At 36.8% G+C, this 18075-nt stretch overlaps 1 protein-coding gene across 2 annotated transcripts in view; it reads right to left on the bottom strand.

Moving 5' to 3' along the window:
* Window positions 1-400: 400 nt before the first annotated feature.
* The window catches only part of nol11 (nucleolar protein 11), an 86118-nt gene continuing 68443 nt past the window's right edge, over window positions 401-18075 (bottom strand). For both annotated transcript variants that reach the window (XM_059547551.1, XM_059547550.1), the window contains exons 11-18: window positions 14691-14738; window positions 13973-14157; window positions 13751-13876; window positions 1359-1589; window positions 1171-1249; window positions 913-1005; window positions 712-819; window positions 401-619 (exon numbers count right to left, since the gene is read on the bottom strand). In XM_059547551.1, coding sequence (XP_059403534.1) covers window positions 506-619; window positions 712-819; window positions 913-1005; window positions 1171-1249; window positions 1359-1589; window positions 13751-13876; window positions 13973-14157; window positions 14691-14738 — 984 coding nt within the window. In that variant the 3' untranslated portion in view covers window positions 401-505. The remainder of the gene's footprint in view (window positions 620-711; window positions 820-912; window positions 1006-1170; window positions 1250-1358; window positions 1590-13750; window positions 13877-13972; window positions 14158-14690; window positions 14739-18075) is intronic.

The raw sequence follows: 18075 nt of genomic DNA on the forward strand, positions 1-18075 counted from the left end.
TAAACTCAAAACCAGCCTCTTAACAACTACATGACTACACTTATTGCACTGTCCATGGAGCAGACCTGATTTACATTTCACTGCTGGTCATATGCTCTCCATCTAACCATGTGTGTGACAAAAAAAAATCTTGAATCTTGAATTAGCATTTTATTTATATTTTAATTTCTGTAGTCTAATCTCTAATTGTCATACCATTCGACTTTTGGAATATTGGCTGGTTATACTTTCAAATTTATTTCGGATCATTTTTAACCAAAAAAAAGTTATGGACTGCAGCTTTAATCAGTGAAATTATATATGATTAGTGGATTAATGGTTTTAATAATCTTTAGATTAATTGATCATCAAAATAATCATTTGTTGCAGCCCTAGTTTGTACAGACAAGAATAAAACACATTGTGCATGATACACTGCAAAACTTTATTTCAGTAATTTCATGATACATTTCATAACAGGCAGAAAACAGGGCATATTTTATTAAAAATACTCTGTGAAAGTAGTCTAAAAGAGCTCAATTACTTGTATGGCGTACATGCCAAAATCTTCAGACTGTTTGGAATTTTTAAGCACTTGAAGACTTCCCTCAATTTTGCCCAGTTCAGCATACAGTTTTACCTGAAAAGGGTTGCAAGAAATTTTTCATTCATGCTTTATAAAATAAAAAGCACAATTTAAATTTTCCATCAACAATAAGAAACATGCCCTACCTGTGATCTCACGAATTTGTGAAGATCAAAGACCAATCTTTTGGCTTCTGGTGCCACAGCCAAGACGGTGAAATGAGAATCTAGTAGTAAGCAAACCCAGTCTATGATCTTAAAAAAAAACAACAAAAAAAAACAAACACAAACCTTACAATATGCAATACGAAAATAGTTTAAAATAATACACGCAGTTTGGTGACTGACCTGAGAAATACTTGGGGTCCGTAAAGCTCTAATTTGTTTGTGGGCATCATGGGAATATTTAAAATAAAGGAACCTCAGATACTGTAAAAAGACCTTGAAAAATGATTTGAGAGAACAGATCAAAGATTATATTTTTCCCATCGGTCCTGTATCAAACAAAGTTAGAAAGGTACAAAGTAACCTCTGTACCACAATTTGGGGGAATAAATAAGTGTATACCCAACATAAGCTAGATGTGTTGGTGTGTCAGATACTTACTATGACCTGTGGAACCGTGAGATCTTTTAGATGTGGCAGCAGGGATCTGTCACTGTATGCTGTATGCAGAACCTCATTTCTATCAGTCAGGTTAAAGGAAACATGCAACCAGAACAACACAAAAAAAGGCATACGTTGTTTTTTTTTTTCTCTTAATTTTTCTATATACCAGTAAGGACAAAGGATACAGAAGGGCACCCTTGTGTAACCCCACAGGACAGCTCATATCCAGTGATAAGGGATCTCTTTGTAGCTTGTTGCTGGGGGTATCAGAGACATCACTCTCTAGTGCTGGGGGGCAGAATCCGTTCAGCTGTCCACCTTCCTCATCTGATCGACTGTGTGCCTGAGTCAGCTCTTTCATGAAAATTACACTGTCTTTGTCAAGATTCACAGCCTCCATCTCAAAGTCTGGAGTACTATAGTCAGACAAAGGATTAAAAAAAGTTTTCATCAGTTCATTTCAAAAGGCATTTTTGTAAAAAAAAAAAAAAAAAAAAAAAATATATATATATATATACATATATATATATATATATATATATATATATATATATATATATATATATATATATACACACACACACACACACACACACACACACACACACACACACACACACGCACACATACATCCATACAACCCCTGGCAAAAAGTATGGAATCACCCCTCTCAGAAGTTCATTCAAATGTTTAATTGTGTAGAGCAAAAACCAAGCACATATATGCCACAAAACAATTTTCACTCAACAAAACAATATTCTGGCTGTATAAAACACTTAAAAAGATAGCTAACTATAGTCAATTACAACTGTTTTTACAGATCAAACAGAGGAAAAAAATATGGAATCACACAAATCTGAGGAAAATTATATGGAATCACCAAATAAAAACACTACTAGTACTTTGTTTCACCACCTCTGGCTTTTATAACAGCTTGAATTTTCTGAGGCATGGATTTAACTAATGACAAACGGTTTACTTCATCAATCTGTCTCCAGCTTTGTCTTATTGCAGTTGCCAGATCAGCTTTGCAGGTTGGAGCCTTGTCGTGGACCATTTTCTTTCATTTCCACCACAGATTTTCAATTGGATTGAGGTCCGGACTATTTGCAGGCCATGCCATTGACATTATATGTCTTTCCTGTAGAAATGTTTTCACAGATTTTGCCCTATGGCACGATGCATTATCATCCTGAAAAATGATGCTACCATCACCAAACATCCTTTCAATTGATGGAATAAAAAAAGTGTCCAAAATCTCAACATAAACTTGTGCATTTTTAGAAGATGTAATGACTGTCATCTCTCCCATACCTTTACCTGACATACAACCCCATATCATTAATGATTGTGGAAATTTGCATGTTTTCTTCAGGCAGTTGTCTTTATAAATTTCATTGGAACGGCACCAAACAAAAGTTCCAACATCATCACCCTGCCCAATGCAGATTAGTCATTCATCACTGAATATAACTCTCATCCAGTCATCCACAGTCCAAGATTGTCTTTCTTTAGCCCACTGAAACCTTGTTTTTTTTTCTGTTTAGATGTTAATGATGGTTTTCGTTTGGCTTTTCTGTAAGTAAATCCCATTTCTTTTAGGCGATTTCTTACAGTCTGGTCACAGACTTGAACTCCACTTTCTGCCCATTTGTTCCTCATTTGTTTTGTTGTGCATTTTCTGTTTTCAAGGCATATTGCTTTAAGTTTTCTGTCTTGGCGCTTTGATGTCTTTCTTGGTCTACCAGTACGCTTCCCTTTTACAACCTTTCCATTTGATTTGTACTTGGTCCAGATTTTAGACACAGCTGACTGGGAACAACCAACATCTTTTGCAACATTCCGTGAAGATTTACCTTCTTTGAGAAGTTTGATAATCCTCTCCTTTGTTTCAACTGACATCTCTCGTGTTGGAGCCATGAGTTATGTCAATCATCTTGGTTCAACACATCACTAATGTGTGCAAGCACTCGTTTTTAACTGCAGACTAATTAGCAGTTGTAATCAGATACAGGTGTTTGTTTTAGAAATGCAAAGTGCATGGTGATTCCATATAATTTTCCTCAGATTTGTGTGATTCCATATTTTTTTCCTCTGTTTGATCTGTAAAAACAGTTATAATTGACTATAGTTATCTTTTTTTGTTGTTTTTTTTAAGTGTTTTATACAGCCAGAATATTGTTTTGTTGAGTGAAAATTGTTTTGTGGCATATATGTGCTTGGTTTTTGCTCTACACAATTAAACATTTGAATGAACATCTTCTGAGAGGGGTGTTTCCATACTTTTTGCCAGGGGTTTTGTGTGTGTGTGTGTGTGTGTGTGTGTGTGTGTGTGTGTGTGTGTGTGTGTGTGTATATATATATATATATATATATATATATATATATATATATATATATATATATATATATATTAGGGGTGTAACGGTACGCAAAAATCACGGTTCGGTACATACCTTGGTTTTAAAGTCACGGTTCGGTTCATTTTCGGTACAGTAATATGGGATTTAAATGCTGCCATGATTCAAAACTGAAAATAAAGTTCTGAAAGGTATGTTGTTTTTGAGATTTCCTTCTTCAGAACTGCTACATTTTTTTTTTACAATGTTGCGCAAAGAATTGTTCCGAGTTTCAAATTTGTCACGGTTCTCCCACTGTATTAGATTGTTTTCCAGGTTTGAAACCTTGTAAATGGTGATCTGAAAAATGGTGTTCGAATGTGTGAAAAAAAGTTTTGAAACTCTGAAAACAGAGTTTTGCAGGCTTGCAAAGTGGTAAAAAAAATTGAATCTCTTCAAACAATTTTGTTTTTGAGTTTTCCTTCTTCAGAAGTGCAACACTCTTTAATGGTTTTGTGCAATCATTTTTTCAGAGTTTCGAATTTGTCACTGTTCTCCCAGTGTATAGTTTGTTTTCAAGATTTGAAACCTTGTAAATAGTGATCTGAAAACTGGTGTGCCAATAGGTGAAAAAAAAGTTTTGAAACTCTGAAAACTGAGGTTCGAAAGGGCAAAACTTATTACATTACATTAGCACTCCTATTGCAGACAATTTCTTCAGAGCCGAGTTTACAACACCCACTTTGCGGAGATACGCCCACACAGTTGCGAGCTTGCGACTCACGTGATTTGTGGCAGCGTTGTCATGCAGCTCTGCTCTGAAACTCTGAAACTCAGACTGAGCGAAAATGAAGCTTCAAAACCTCGCAACTAAAAAAAAGCCTGGAGGGAGGGCCTTCTGCTCTTGGCCAATGCTTTGCTGTCTGCTGACGTACAGACACACTGGCATATTGCACCTGTCAAACATAGTCTATTTTGCCGTCAATACTGTTGACGGTGTCCTTTATCAGTAGGCTTTATATTTATGCTCAACATGAAGTATAGATGTTGTCGTGAAGACAAGATCCTGGTCTGTTGGCGGCATTCCTCTATGTCACCTACAGCACCGCGCCATCGCCGCGTCAGGCACGATTCTGGTGTGTAAAGACACAGAAAACGCGAAGCAGCCGTCACGCAACTGACACGCAGCACAAACACCACGCTCACGCCACGCAGCCAGTGTGTCGCCGGCCTTAGAATCAGCTTCAGGGCAGGATTTGCACTGAACGCGGAGACTTCCGCCACTTAATATGTTTGTTTGGACACACGAAAATGTACCTATGTTCCGCGCACAAAATATTGCATTCATTCATTCAGTACACACATGCACCGTACCGAAAGCCCTGTACCGAAATGGTCCGGTACGAATACACATACCGTTACACCCCATATATATATATATATATATATACATATATACACACACACACACACAGAGTTGCAATCAAAATTACTCAACCCCTCAGAGACTGCAGTACTTTACAATTACAAGCTTTTCTGAAGATCCAGGATTAAATAAAAATGGCATCTATAACAGTTCACTGGCATATTGTCAATATATAATGTAAAATATTTGAGTTATAAGTTTTTTAATAATGTCAACAGATTTCACAAAAGCTAAAGAGAATAAATATTGTATTACTTTAGAAAGGCTAAGGCTATATGAACATTTCCAAGACATTGCAAGTTCCTAGAGACACAGCTCTCAGCCTTATTCCTTAGCTTAAAGTGTGTTTTACCAGAAATCCTTTGAGGGTTTTGAAAAAAAAAAAAGCAAAATATCATAAAATGTTTAATCAGAGCAACTGAGAGAAACCTGCAATGTACAGCCAAAGACTTGCAAGATGACCCCGATAAAAGGAGGAAAACCATTTCAATGCAGTGTGTAAGAAGAACACGAGACAAGTATGGCCTTCATGTTGAGACATCTTGCAGAATACCACTCTTGATCAAAAAGAACAAAAGGCCAACTTGAACTTGATAAAATTAATTTGTGTAGACCTGTGGAGCTCTGGAGGCATGTTTTATGGAGTGATGTGACCAAACTAGAACTTTTTGGACCCATGGATCAGCGGTATGTCTGCTGCAAAAAAGGCAAAGCTCATAAGCAGAACAACATCTCCATCGTCAAACTTGGAGGTGGATCAGTCCTGTTATGGGGTTTCTTTACTGTAGAAGGAAGTGGAAATCCTGACTGTATGAAGGACATCATGGATTCTTTGAAGTATCAGGCCATTTTGACAAATATTGTGATGCCTTTGGTGCAAAGACTGAAGCTGATGATCAATGTACTTTCTTGCAGGACAGTCATCCCAAAGTACACATCCAAATCTACTACTGCTTGGTTCAAGGATCAGTCATAGAATGTACTTGAGTGACCTGTTCAGTCTCCAGGCTTAATTCTTTCTGCAAATATCTGGTTTAATTTAAAGAAAGCAGTGGCAATGTGAAAACCAAAGATTATCAGTGATCTGGAAGCTTTTTTAGGCGAGGAATGGGCCAAGACTGTAGTAGAGAGGTGACAGAAGCTTCTAAACACTTAAAGACAGCGTTTATTGGTGATTTTAAAGAATAAAAGATTCTGCACAAAGGGGGTTGAATCATTTTGAACATGAATGTTTAGAGCTAATTAGAATTTTATCATGATTTATCAATGTTCTAATCTCAGAATCACTCAAGTGTATTAAACTTCCTCTAATACTTTACGGATGCCTTTGTTGAATTGATTTCATAAAATGTTGTTCTCCGCAGCAGAAGGGGTTGAATCATTTTGATTGCAACTGTACAGTTGTGGCCAAAAGTTTTGAGAATTACATAAATATTCGTTTTCAAAAAGTTTACTGCTAAACTGCTTTTAGATCTTTGTTTCAGTTGTTTCTGTGATGTACTGAAATATAATTACAAGCACTTCATACATTTCAAAGGCTTTTATCGGCAATTACATGACATTTATGCAAAGAGTCAGTATTTGCAGTGTTGGCCCTTCTTTTTCAGGACCTCTGCAATTCGACTGGGCATGCGCTCAATCAACTCCTGGGCCAAATCCTGACTGATAGCAACCCATTCTTTCATAATCACTTCTTGGAGTTTGTCAGAATTAGTGGGTTTTTGTTTGTCCACCCGCCTCTTGAGGATTGACCACAAGTTTTCAATGGGATTAAGATCTGGGGAGTTTCCAGGCCATGGACCCAAAATTTCAACATTCTGGTCCCCGAGCCACTTAGTTATCACTTTTGCCTTATGGCACTCCATAGTGCTGGAAAATGCATTGTTCTTCACCAAACTGTTGTTGGATTGTTGGAAGAAGTTGCTGTTGGAGGGTGTTTTGGTACCATTCTTTATTCATGGCTGTGTTTTTGGGCAGAATTGTGAGTGAGCCCACTCCCTTGGATGAGAAGCAACCCCACACATGAATGGTGTCAGGATGCTTTACTGTTGGCATGAAAACAGGACTGATGGTAGCGCTCACCTTTTCTTCTCCGGACAAGCCTTTTTCCAGATGCCCCAAACAATCGGAAAGGGGCTTCAACGGAGAATATGACTTTGCCCCAGTCCTCAGCAGTCCATTCACTATACTTTCTGCAGAAGATCAATCTGTCCCTGATGTTTTTTTTTTGAGAGAAGTGGCTTCTTTGCTGCCCTTCTTGACACCAGGCCATCTTCCAAAAGTCTTCGCCTCACTGTGCGTGTGCAATGCGCTCACACCTGCCTGCTGCCATTCCTGAGCAAGCGCTGCACTGGTGGCACTCCGATCCCGCAGCTGAATCCTCTTTAGGAGACGGTCCTGGCGCTTGCTGGACTTTCTTGGACGCCCTGAAGCCTTCTTTACAAGAATTGAACCTCTTTCCTTGAAGTTCTTGATGATCCTATAAATTGTTGATTTAGGTGCAATCTTAGTAGCCACAATATCCTTGCCTGTGAAGCCATTTTTATGCAACACGATGGCTGCACGCGTTTCTTTGCAGGTCACCATGGTTAACAATGGAAGAACAATGATTAAGCATCACCCTCCTTTTAACATGTCAAGTCTGCCATTCTAACCCAATCAGCCTGACAATGATCTCCAGCCTTGTGCTCGTCAACATTCTCACCTGAGTTAACAAGACGATTACTGAAATGATCTCAGCAGGTCCTTTAATGACAGCAATGAAATGCAGTGGAAAGGTTTTTTTGGGATTAAGTTCATTTTCATGGCAAAGAAGGACTATGCAATTCATTTGATCACTCTTCATAACATTCTGGAGTATATGCAAATTCCTATTATAAAAACTTAAGCAGCAACTTTTCCAATTTCCAATATTTATGTAATTCTCAAAACTTTTGGCCACGACTGTATATTTCTGGGTTACTATTTTCTGGAAATAAAAGTTGCACCTTAGTATAATTTTCACCAGGACAAAAGGTACAATTGACAGTGTAAGCTCTCTTTTATACAGTTGCTCCCTCGGACAAACAGAGTTGCTCACTGTGTCTCACAATGAAAACCTTGTCCCACAATGTTTTTGCACAATTTTGGGCACAGAAGGGCCACCATTCAAGTGGGAATTAAATATTACATGGAGGGATATATAAAAGATTTTAAAATAAACACTGTGGGTAACTCGAAGCGAGGGTTTACAGATCACAATGCAAGCAAGAGAAGTCTCAAGTTACAGTCATGGATGACAACATCCTGGATCAACACTGTTCATATATCGCAGGGTACGATTACATAATGTACATTTAACATTTAGCCAGTTTAATTTGGAGAGGCACTGAAATGTAGACCTTTGTTTATGCGTTTTTGACCTACACTGTACAACAGTTCTCTATTTAGGTTTGTAATAGCACTCACTACCTTAAATGTTTGCTAGTTTTAGCCAGAGATACATTGCTGAAGCACAAGATGACATTGCTTAAGCAGATGAAAAAAAATGTTTTTTTGACTTAATTGGAATTGGGGTCAAATGCTTAGGGACATTTTGCTATGTTTTGTTTAGGTTTAAGAATTGTATAAAATAAATTATATTGCCCATCCTCTCAGGATACCTGGAATCAGTGTTACAAGTACCACAGGCACAAATTTTTTCAGCATAAAAACCATCAAATCAATGTTTCTTTATGGCACTGAAACCTAAACAACCCTAAACTGTGTGTACGGTACTGTGGAACTGAAGATGAACACAGAGCCGAGACAGACAATGACTTGCGTTGGTTTTCAGATCACCAGTAGTTCTTTCGGACAGTTTGATTCAATAAACCAGTTGAAGAAAACGGTTCACCGGTTCTTTTGCGCTCGACGTAATGGCGTCATTGGCGATGATTGCCCTTGATTCAAGCCTTCAGTTTACCTGGGCTCATAACATTAGCACAGAATCAGTTCAGAATTAATCACCAAAAGAATCAGTTCGGTTCAGATGCTCTGTGTTTCGGTCTGCTTCACGCGGAATCACACATGCGCAGTATCATCAGCTACTCTGTTCTCGAATCGGACACATCTGACAGAAACGGTTCTTGACTCATGAACGAGTCATTATCTGGCTAGGCTCGGTGTTCATCTTCAGTTCTCTCTCCACAGCAGTTCAGTCAGTGTACTGTTTGAGTAAATGAATTACTCCGGGATATTGGTTTGTTTGCACTCAGAGGGAGTATCAGCCACATTAAAAAAAGTTAACAGATTAAGTCATTTGTGGATTAATGCGTATTGGAGACGCGAACCATTTAAAACGATTCAGTTTCGATTAGGTGAACTGGTTCAAAAAGATCCGGTTACATCGAATGATTCGTTCGCGAACTGGATATGACAAACTGCTTGAGGGTGAGTTATTAATAAAATAATTATGATTTTTGGGGGAACTATCACTTTAAATCTTTGCTTATTAGTCAATCAAGGATTATATAATAGTATTATGATAATAAAGCACAATTTAATGATAGAACTTTAATGATTAGAACTAAAACTTGGAAAGGAATGTATAAATGCATTTTTGTCATTTTAACAACTTAAGACTGGTGGTGATCCTTAAGATTATTGTTAGTTCTTCAAGGCTTCTGTAAATGAAAAAAAAAATAGATAAATTATTAAAAGATAATACTACTACTAATTCTACTAACAATATACAATGCACTACAGATTGATGAGCTGCAGGGTTCATGAATATTGATCACATTGTCTGCGTTCGGTCGAAACTGATTTGCTGAAATCAAAACAGGGATGTATAAGATCCGCGCCAGCCAATGAAATTGCCATTTGCGCATTAGCTCCGCCTGCTACCGGAGAAACCACACACACTGGCAAGTAAAATCTAAGAATTTATTAGCCAATGGCTAATGATAGACATCATTTAGTTGTCCAGAGTAAAATTGTCGCATATGTGAGTGATTTACTCGCAATGTAGAGGGTTGCTAAAGATGTCCGAGTTCCACTCCTCGTGCAACTGACACTCGACTGCCATTGGCTCCTCTGCATTCGAGGGGAGGGGCATAAGTAAACTGCACAATGTTCAGGGAAAAAACAAAAACAAAAGTTGCATAGGTGTACAAGTCGCATGAAACGTTAATACAAATATAAGTAGGGGTGTAATGGTAAATTGATTTCTATTCTCTTCTCGTGGATATATTTAACATATAAGATGCATTTGGTTTTGAGTCAAGCACTTCATTGTAGTACTACGGTGATCTCTCTTCAGCGCACAGCGCGAGCAGGTCAAACTACAATGCAGAATATTAATAACTGATGGGACTGTAATATACATACTATTATAATAAGACCATTATACTAAAACGCTATGAATTTTTTGAGTTTAGCTGCCGTGTTTCTGCACATTGTTTCGTGAAGAATGCGTCCACAAAAAGGAGTTCGCATTCAGAGCCCCACAGATATGTTTTCTATGTTTTCAGATATCTTTTACTTTAGTTTCATGTGCAGATATGTTCATGTACATTCAGCACTTTTTGCAAATAGTCTATAAGTCTTAATATTAATGTTATATTGTATAAATAACGAAGCGTATTCTATATGAAATTATGAGTTGAATCCCATTGATTAAAAACTTGCTATCAAATGCCTCCCTATACTGCCTCATGCCTCACCTTCAGCACGCGCAGCTCAAAACAGAAAGGCAGAACATTAACTGCTAACATTTTAGGCTAACGTTATAATGGGAGCACTATTGTAAAACAAATAATAATAATAAAATTGTGACGTTAAGTGTTAGCTATCTGTTCATCAAAACAAAACATTTACCCCGTTTATATCTGCCAAGGTGTTCGTTACACATTTTCCCTGTGTGTTAACATTAGTATTTATGTTAGTCGAATGTCTGACTTGACTCTTGTTAACCCTCTGGGGTTCTTCATTTATGAGTCACACTCAGGACCTTCGGGTCAAAAATGACCCGGAGGGTGGGATTCAGGTATACTTTTTTTCAGTAAAATCAATCAAATGCATTTTTGTTCAATAATATTTTTTCTTTCTTTTTTGGTGTTTTGAGAGAATTTTATGATAATGAATTTTATGCAATAATTATGATAATTTTTTTCCCATTGAATATAATAGAAAATTTATATATATATGTTTTTATTAATGCTGTATTTTATTTTAAAGTACAGCCAAGGCATATAGAAAACAATTTTTGAAATTAGATTGGTGCCATCTGGTGGACAAATTAAGCATTTTTATCATGCAATAGCAAATTTTTACCATTTTAAATTGTGGTTGTGGATTTTAATATATAAATCACAGATTCTCAGACTATTTGTGTCTTTTTTTGTTTTTTTTGGTTGGTTTAAATGGTAATTTCAAGTGCCAGTTTTACTTTATAATACAGTCAAACCTGAAATTTTGCACTAGAAAGAGAACAAATGGAAAGCATTTTGTTACCCATTGTTTTAATCCTAACTTAATTAAAAAAGTTACATTATTTCAATCATAACATTTTTATTAACCTTTTATTAGAGAGAGACATAGTATGTGACTTTTGAATTTTGGACCCAATGTCTCCCCTTTATTTTATTCATTGATTTTATTTCACATATTCTCATATTTCTCTGTTACAGGCTCACCAGTCTAGTATATCCTTGTGTGTGTGTCAACAGATGCTGTGATTGGCTTCTTGATTTTATAAACAGGTGGTGCAATAGGCCTGGAGGTTACTAGGGAAGAATTCCATCCTTTGACCTTACTCTGTTTGTGCGTGTGTGCATGCGTGCTTGTGTGTGTGTTTGTGTGTGTGTTCAAGAGAGAGACATGGTGTGTAACTTTTGCATTTTGGATCCAGTGTCTCCCCTTTATTTGATTCACTGATTTTATTTCACATATTCTCACATTTCTCTGTTACAGTTTCACCAGTCTCATATTTCCCTATATGTGTGTGTGTGTGTATGAGTGTGTCTATTTTGCAACCTTGATACTTACAGCCTCATGCTTTCATTGCTGTGCACTTTATTTCTTACATTGATGAATTGCTTTTATTTCACACATTTCCCAAAATTAGCTTTTGCATTGACACACTTTCATTTGTGTGTGCGTGTGTTTGTGTGTATAAGTGTGTGTGTTTGTGTGAATTTTTTGTCTGTTTTGCACTCTTGATGTTTTAGAGATTCACCCCTTCACGGTTGTGTGCTTTTTTTCTGCATCGTGGCTGATTTGTAGATTGTACAAACAAAAAAACTCAGTGTTCTCATATTTTTGCCAATTTCCCATTTATTTCCTATGGCGGGTCATTTTTGACCCGAAGACCCTGAGTGTGACTTTTTTTTTTACGACCACTTAGACTTTTCAAATCCTGTCCCCAATTTTTTTGGGTGTTCATATACCAAGTACCAATAAAGTCACCAAGTTTCGGACCATTCAGATGAAGCTACGATTTTTAACATTTAAAAGATATATATATATTTCGGGTCATAAATGGCCGAAGAACCCCAGAGGGTTAATGTATTTTGCTCCGCTCCAAACATATGATTAGACTATCAGTCGAATATCGGCAAGATTCGAAAATTCCGATTCCACTATGAAAATCCTTAGTTGGGGACACTCCTAATTTTTAGTAATGCCATTCTATTTAGCCCAGTCAATATAGTAAAAGTACCTAGTAGTATAGACGAAACCAACATTTTCTTTTAGCCAAACCCATTTCAAACAAGGTTATCTTAGTATATTATTGTTACTTTATAGACTCAAGAATACATCCATTCCAGACACTTTAGACTTCGATTTAAACTTACATTTATTTTATCAACCTAACATGTTAGAGGTACACACACAAATGTAAATAAAATAAATAAAAAATCTGCCCATTTTACTCCCAAAGACAAACCCCAGCTGTACTGACCATAGCGATCTCCTTTCTGTGTCAAAGCTGATTTATACTCGACGCGTCCGCAAGTTTGCTTGGGTAAACGCGGAACATATGACATCATTGCGGTGTTGCCGGATGTTCGCTTTGAGTGCACGCAAACTCATACAATCAACTTCTGAACATGCATGTCTGTGCCGGTGTTGTGTGAAATAGAAGCAGTTTAACGTGAAGCTCTAACTCCATCAGGTGCTTTTTGATGAAAAAGGTTTTATGTAAACTTTTTTTTTTGCATAGTTTGTCCAAGGCTTCTTACTTGAAGTACATTTAATTTTTTATTGTATAAAAAATAGAATTAAAATTAATTTAGATATGAATTATAAACTATTTGCTTAAAGTTGTCTTGTGTTTGATGCGAAATACAGCCAATAGTTTAAGATTGTTTTAAGTTTGTACATAAAGAAATTATTAATTCATCAACTCATTCATCACAAGACTTGTACTGGCCATACTGGCAAATTACTTCAAAAACAGTTGGAAATCACCGGGGAGAAGATAACGTTAACATTTTGTTTCGCCTCGTTTTGATCAATGAAAATGAAGAGACATTTTAGCATAGTTTTTTTTGTAAACCACATTTAGTCTAATTTTTATTTGTCAACAATTGATTTTACGTTTTGATTTTACAATTGATTTTAAATTTTTTACGTAATTGATTTTACATTTACGTTGTGTCTCATCTTGTTTTCGTCACATGATAAAGTTTTTTTGACGACGATATCTAGTCACAATTTTCGTTGACTAAAGCAACACTAGTGTGTGCACGTATTTGCTTATAAAAAAAAATACTGTGACATTCTGGAAAACAGTTTTATGGCTAAGTTATTGAGGGTGTAAAGGTCTTAATGTCAGCACAAGACTCACCTGAGAATAGTTTTGAGATAAGCGCAGGTGACAGCCTCAGGAATGTCAGAAAATATTTGAAAAGCAATCTGACAGAGATGGAAATCTTTCTTCACCATTGCCAGTGAGAGTAGTCCAGGGCACACACTACATTTCCAAAAAAATAAACAAACAAGACAATGAACATATTTACACAAACACACTAGGAGATGGGAAACAGGGTCTGAGCAGTTGAGTTCAAACCTGTAGCAGAGGTACCGAGTCTCCATCAGCTGTAGAAATGCACACTGAGGGTAGAAGTTGCCATCTTTCTGGGATCTTGAAACTAGCTCTAATGCCACCCTGCCTGCTGCCAGCTGGAGGTCAGCCTGAGGAGTCCGACGAATAAACTCACCCACCTCTGCTTGTACATCTTCTACCGCACTAGTCTAGCAAAAAGCACAGACTGCATGATCACAATCTAATGAACAATCCATCAGCAAAGGTTCTTAAATATTTTTAAGAATTCAGTAAAATCCAAAAAAAGCTTTACATTTTTGTTTTCCATAAATTAAAACAAGAAGCAGCCTAGACTTTCTGCTCGCCTACATGCAATTGGCATGCTGAAGGGAGGAATGAGGACTGCATATGTGGCCAGAACAAACTAACCAATAAGCTGCAATGTTCGTAAAAGTAAAGACACCTAAGACTGGGCAGTCCATGAGGATGAGAGTACTGTAATTAAATCAGATTGTTGCTACACCAGATAATGACTGTTACTTTAGATTACAGTGTTTCTAATGATGGTTTGCAGACTATGCTCTGGCTGTTAACGTCTCGGAGTGTGGCTTTGGAGAGATATCTGAAGAGTAGATGGGCCCTCTTATATGCTGCCAAAGCGAACTTGCTATTGCTAACCTCTTGAATGCATTAATTAAAATATCAAAAACAAAAACAAAAAAAGACTGAGGCAGCCTTATACCTTAACATGTTCAATAAGTTGATCCACAGTCAATGCAGACTTGACATTCTGCAAAAACAGTAAATAATAAATAAATCATAAGTGACAATAACAGATAGAACCAAAGCACATCTATATGTACAGTACAATCAGAAAATATTAAAATCAATTACATTTTTTTTTGTAAATATATATAATGTATAAAACTATGAGCTCTCCAACGTGTGCAAATGAGAAGTCTTTCAACTAAAAGTACTAACACACATGCTTGAATCATAAACTGATCATGAAGTACAGTTGGATGTTTCCTATTAAAAAAAGACAACAAAAAGTTCAATATACACCTTTTACATTAATGAAAAGTTTTTTTTTTTTTGCCACAAGGGTCTGCAGCTTTTGGCATAGTGCTTTTTTTCTATTTATAAACTAGGCAATAGTCCCAAAGTATATTTGTGTATATGTTATTTAATTTGGGGGTGGGGGAGGGGGTTCATGCTTTACATTTTGCCCTTCGGAGATATCATCAGGAAGTAGTGCTGTGTTGAAAATATCGATACAACAATTTATCATCACAGAGATTAGACAATCGAATATCGATTGGACAGTGCTTAATTTGGATACAAGAACACAGTTTAAAATTGAGTGAAAAAGTGCAGGTTTTTAAAAAGTAATGAATAAAGCATAATATATAGGTTACAACAAGGTTTGATCTGGCTGTTGAGGAACACAACCTGGGTTGCCTGATATAAAGAGAGGTTATCACCGAAACATTGCACAATATGGAAATATCTGTTAAGCATGTTACTTAGTCAACCTGGCAACCTTGTGCACACCTCTCTTTCCACTATAAACACACTTGCTTTCTTAAAACAACCATTAGCTTGCAGTTTAGCAATCTCCTCTTCAATATTCTATTCTCATTGTAATTCATCAAGTTAATTTACAAGAGAGAGAGAAAGAGTACATTACAATATAAATTTATTAGAATGACTATTATTTATGGGCTTAAAAACAAAATGCAAACAATCAGAATGTTGTACCTAGTGGAGAGTGCCCAATGTAAACATTAAACATATGCCATTACCTATATTGTACTGTGGTACAGTTATGGAGGCCTTTGATATTGAAGAGGTCAAATGCTTATAGTAAGCACTGACTCTAAAGTATGCAGTGTTTCATAAACCGCTGTTTTACTAAATTCTACTGAGGTTCAGTGCAGTCTTGTATCGTAATAACGTATTGTAGCCTCTGTATCATGATGCGTATCATATCATGACTTTGCTGGTGATACACAGACCTATTAGGAAGCATGGTGTTAGCTTTACGGTTATGCTGATGATGCTCCGATCTATATTTCTTAGAGGCCTGGAGAAACATACGAATTTGAAAACTTAACGGAATGTAGAGTCAATATAAAAACCTGGAGGAGTAATTACTGCGAAATTCTGAAAAAAAAACAGAGGTGTTAAAGGGTTAGTTCACCCAGATAGCAAAATTATTTATTTAATAACTTACCCTCATGTTGTTTCAAACCCCTAAGACCTCCGTTTATCTTTGGAACACAGTTTAAGATATTTTAGATTTAGTCTGAGAGCTCTCAGTTCCTCCATTGAAGCTGTGTGTACGGTATACTGTCCATGTTCAGAAAGGTAAGAAAAACATCAAAGTAGTCCATGTGACATCAGAGGGTCAGTTAGAATTTTTTGGATCATCGAAAATACATTTTGGTCCAAAAATAGCACAAACGACGACTTTATTCAGCATTGTCTTCTCTTCCGTGTCTGTTGTGAGAGAGAGTTCAAAATAAAGCAGTCTGGATATCCGATTCGCGAACAAATCATTCAGTTCACCAAATCGAACCGAATCGTTTTAGATTGTTCGCATCTCTAATTAATCCACAAATGACTTAAGCTGTTAACTTTTTTAATGTGGCTGACACTCCCTCTGAGTTCAAACAAACCAATATACCGGAGTAATTCATGTACTCAAACAGTACACTGACTGAACTGCTGTGAAGAGAGAACTGAAGTTGAACACCGAGCCGAGCCAGATAACGAAGAACAGACTGACTCGTTCTCGAGTCAGGAACAGTTTCTGTCAGACGCGTCCGATTCGAGAACCGAAGAGCTGATGATACTGCGCATGTGTGATTCAGTGTGAAGCAGACTGACACACAGAAAGCCTGAACCGAACTGATTCTCTTGTTTATATAAACCGAAGGCTTGAATCAAGGGCAATCATCACAAATGACGCCATTACATCGAGCGCAAAAGTACCGTTGAATCGTTTTCTTCAACCAGTTTATTGAATCGAACTCTCCGAAAGAACTACTGGTGATCCGAAAACCGATGCAACCGGTTTTTGACTCGTGAACGAGTCAGTCTATTGTTCGTTATCTGGCTCGGCTCGCATCTTCAGTTCTCTCTTCACAGCAGTTCAGTCAGTGTACTGTTTGAGTACATGAATTACTCCGGGATATTGGTTTGTTTGACTCAGAGGGAGTGTCAGCCACATTAAAAAAGTTAACAGTTTAAGTCATTTGTGGATTAATGCGTATTAAAGATGTGAACCGTTAAAAACGATTCAGTTCGATTTGGTGAACTGAATGATTCGTTTGCGAACCGGATATCCAGATTGCTTTGTTTTGAACTCTCTCTCACAACAGACACGGAAGAGAAGACAATGCTGAATAAAGTCATAGTTTTTGCTATTTTTGGACCAAAATGTATTTTCGATGATCCAAAAAATTCTAACTGACCCTCTGATGTCACATGGACTACTTTGATGATGTTTTTCTTACCTTTCTGGACATGGACAGTATACCGTACACACAGCTTCAATGGAGGGACTCTCGGACTAAATCTAAAATATCTTAAACTCTGGTCCAAAGATAAACGGGTCTTACGGGTTTGAAACAACATGAGGGTAAGTTATTAATTACATAATTTTGCTATCTGGGTGAACTAACCCTTTAATTATAGGACCTAATGCATGTAATAACTAAGAATGTTGTCTAGGACTTGATGGCTGCTCTGTCAATTCTTCATCATTAGATAGGAACCTAGGATTGCAACCCTCTACGGACACCTTGGCAATTGATTTGCCATTGGCTAGTAAATTTTGTAGTTTACTTGCCAGACAGATACACACATACACATACATAACCACATATACACTAGGGCTGTCACTTTTAGTTCGAAAATCGATTGCACAATCGATCGGACCAACCAAAAAAAGTTTCGAAAATGAAAATAGGGAATCGATTTTAACCAAATATGTACACTTTTAATTTTAAAATTATTAAACAAATAAAAAATATACATGTAACAAAATTCACAAACAAGCAGAAAAAGAAAATAAAGAATTCCGAGAGTGCAGTATGCCTTGCAAAAGCTAGACAAAAAAT

This window comes from Carassius carassius, unplaced genomic scaffold (genome assembly GCF_963082965.1).
Source record: "Carassius carassius unplaced genomic scaffold, fCarCar2.1 SCAFFOLD_62, whole genome shotgun sequence".
Lineage (NCBI taxonomy): Eukaryota > Metazoa > Chordata > Actinopteri > Cypriniformes > Cyprinidae > Carassius > Carassius carassius.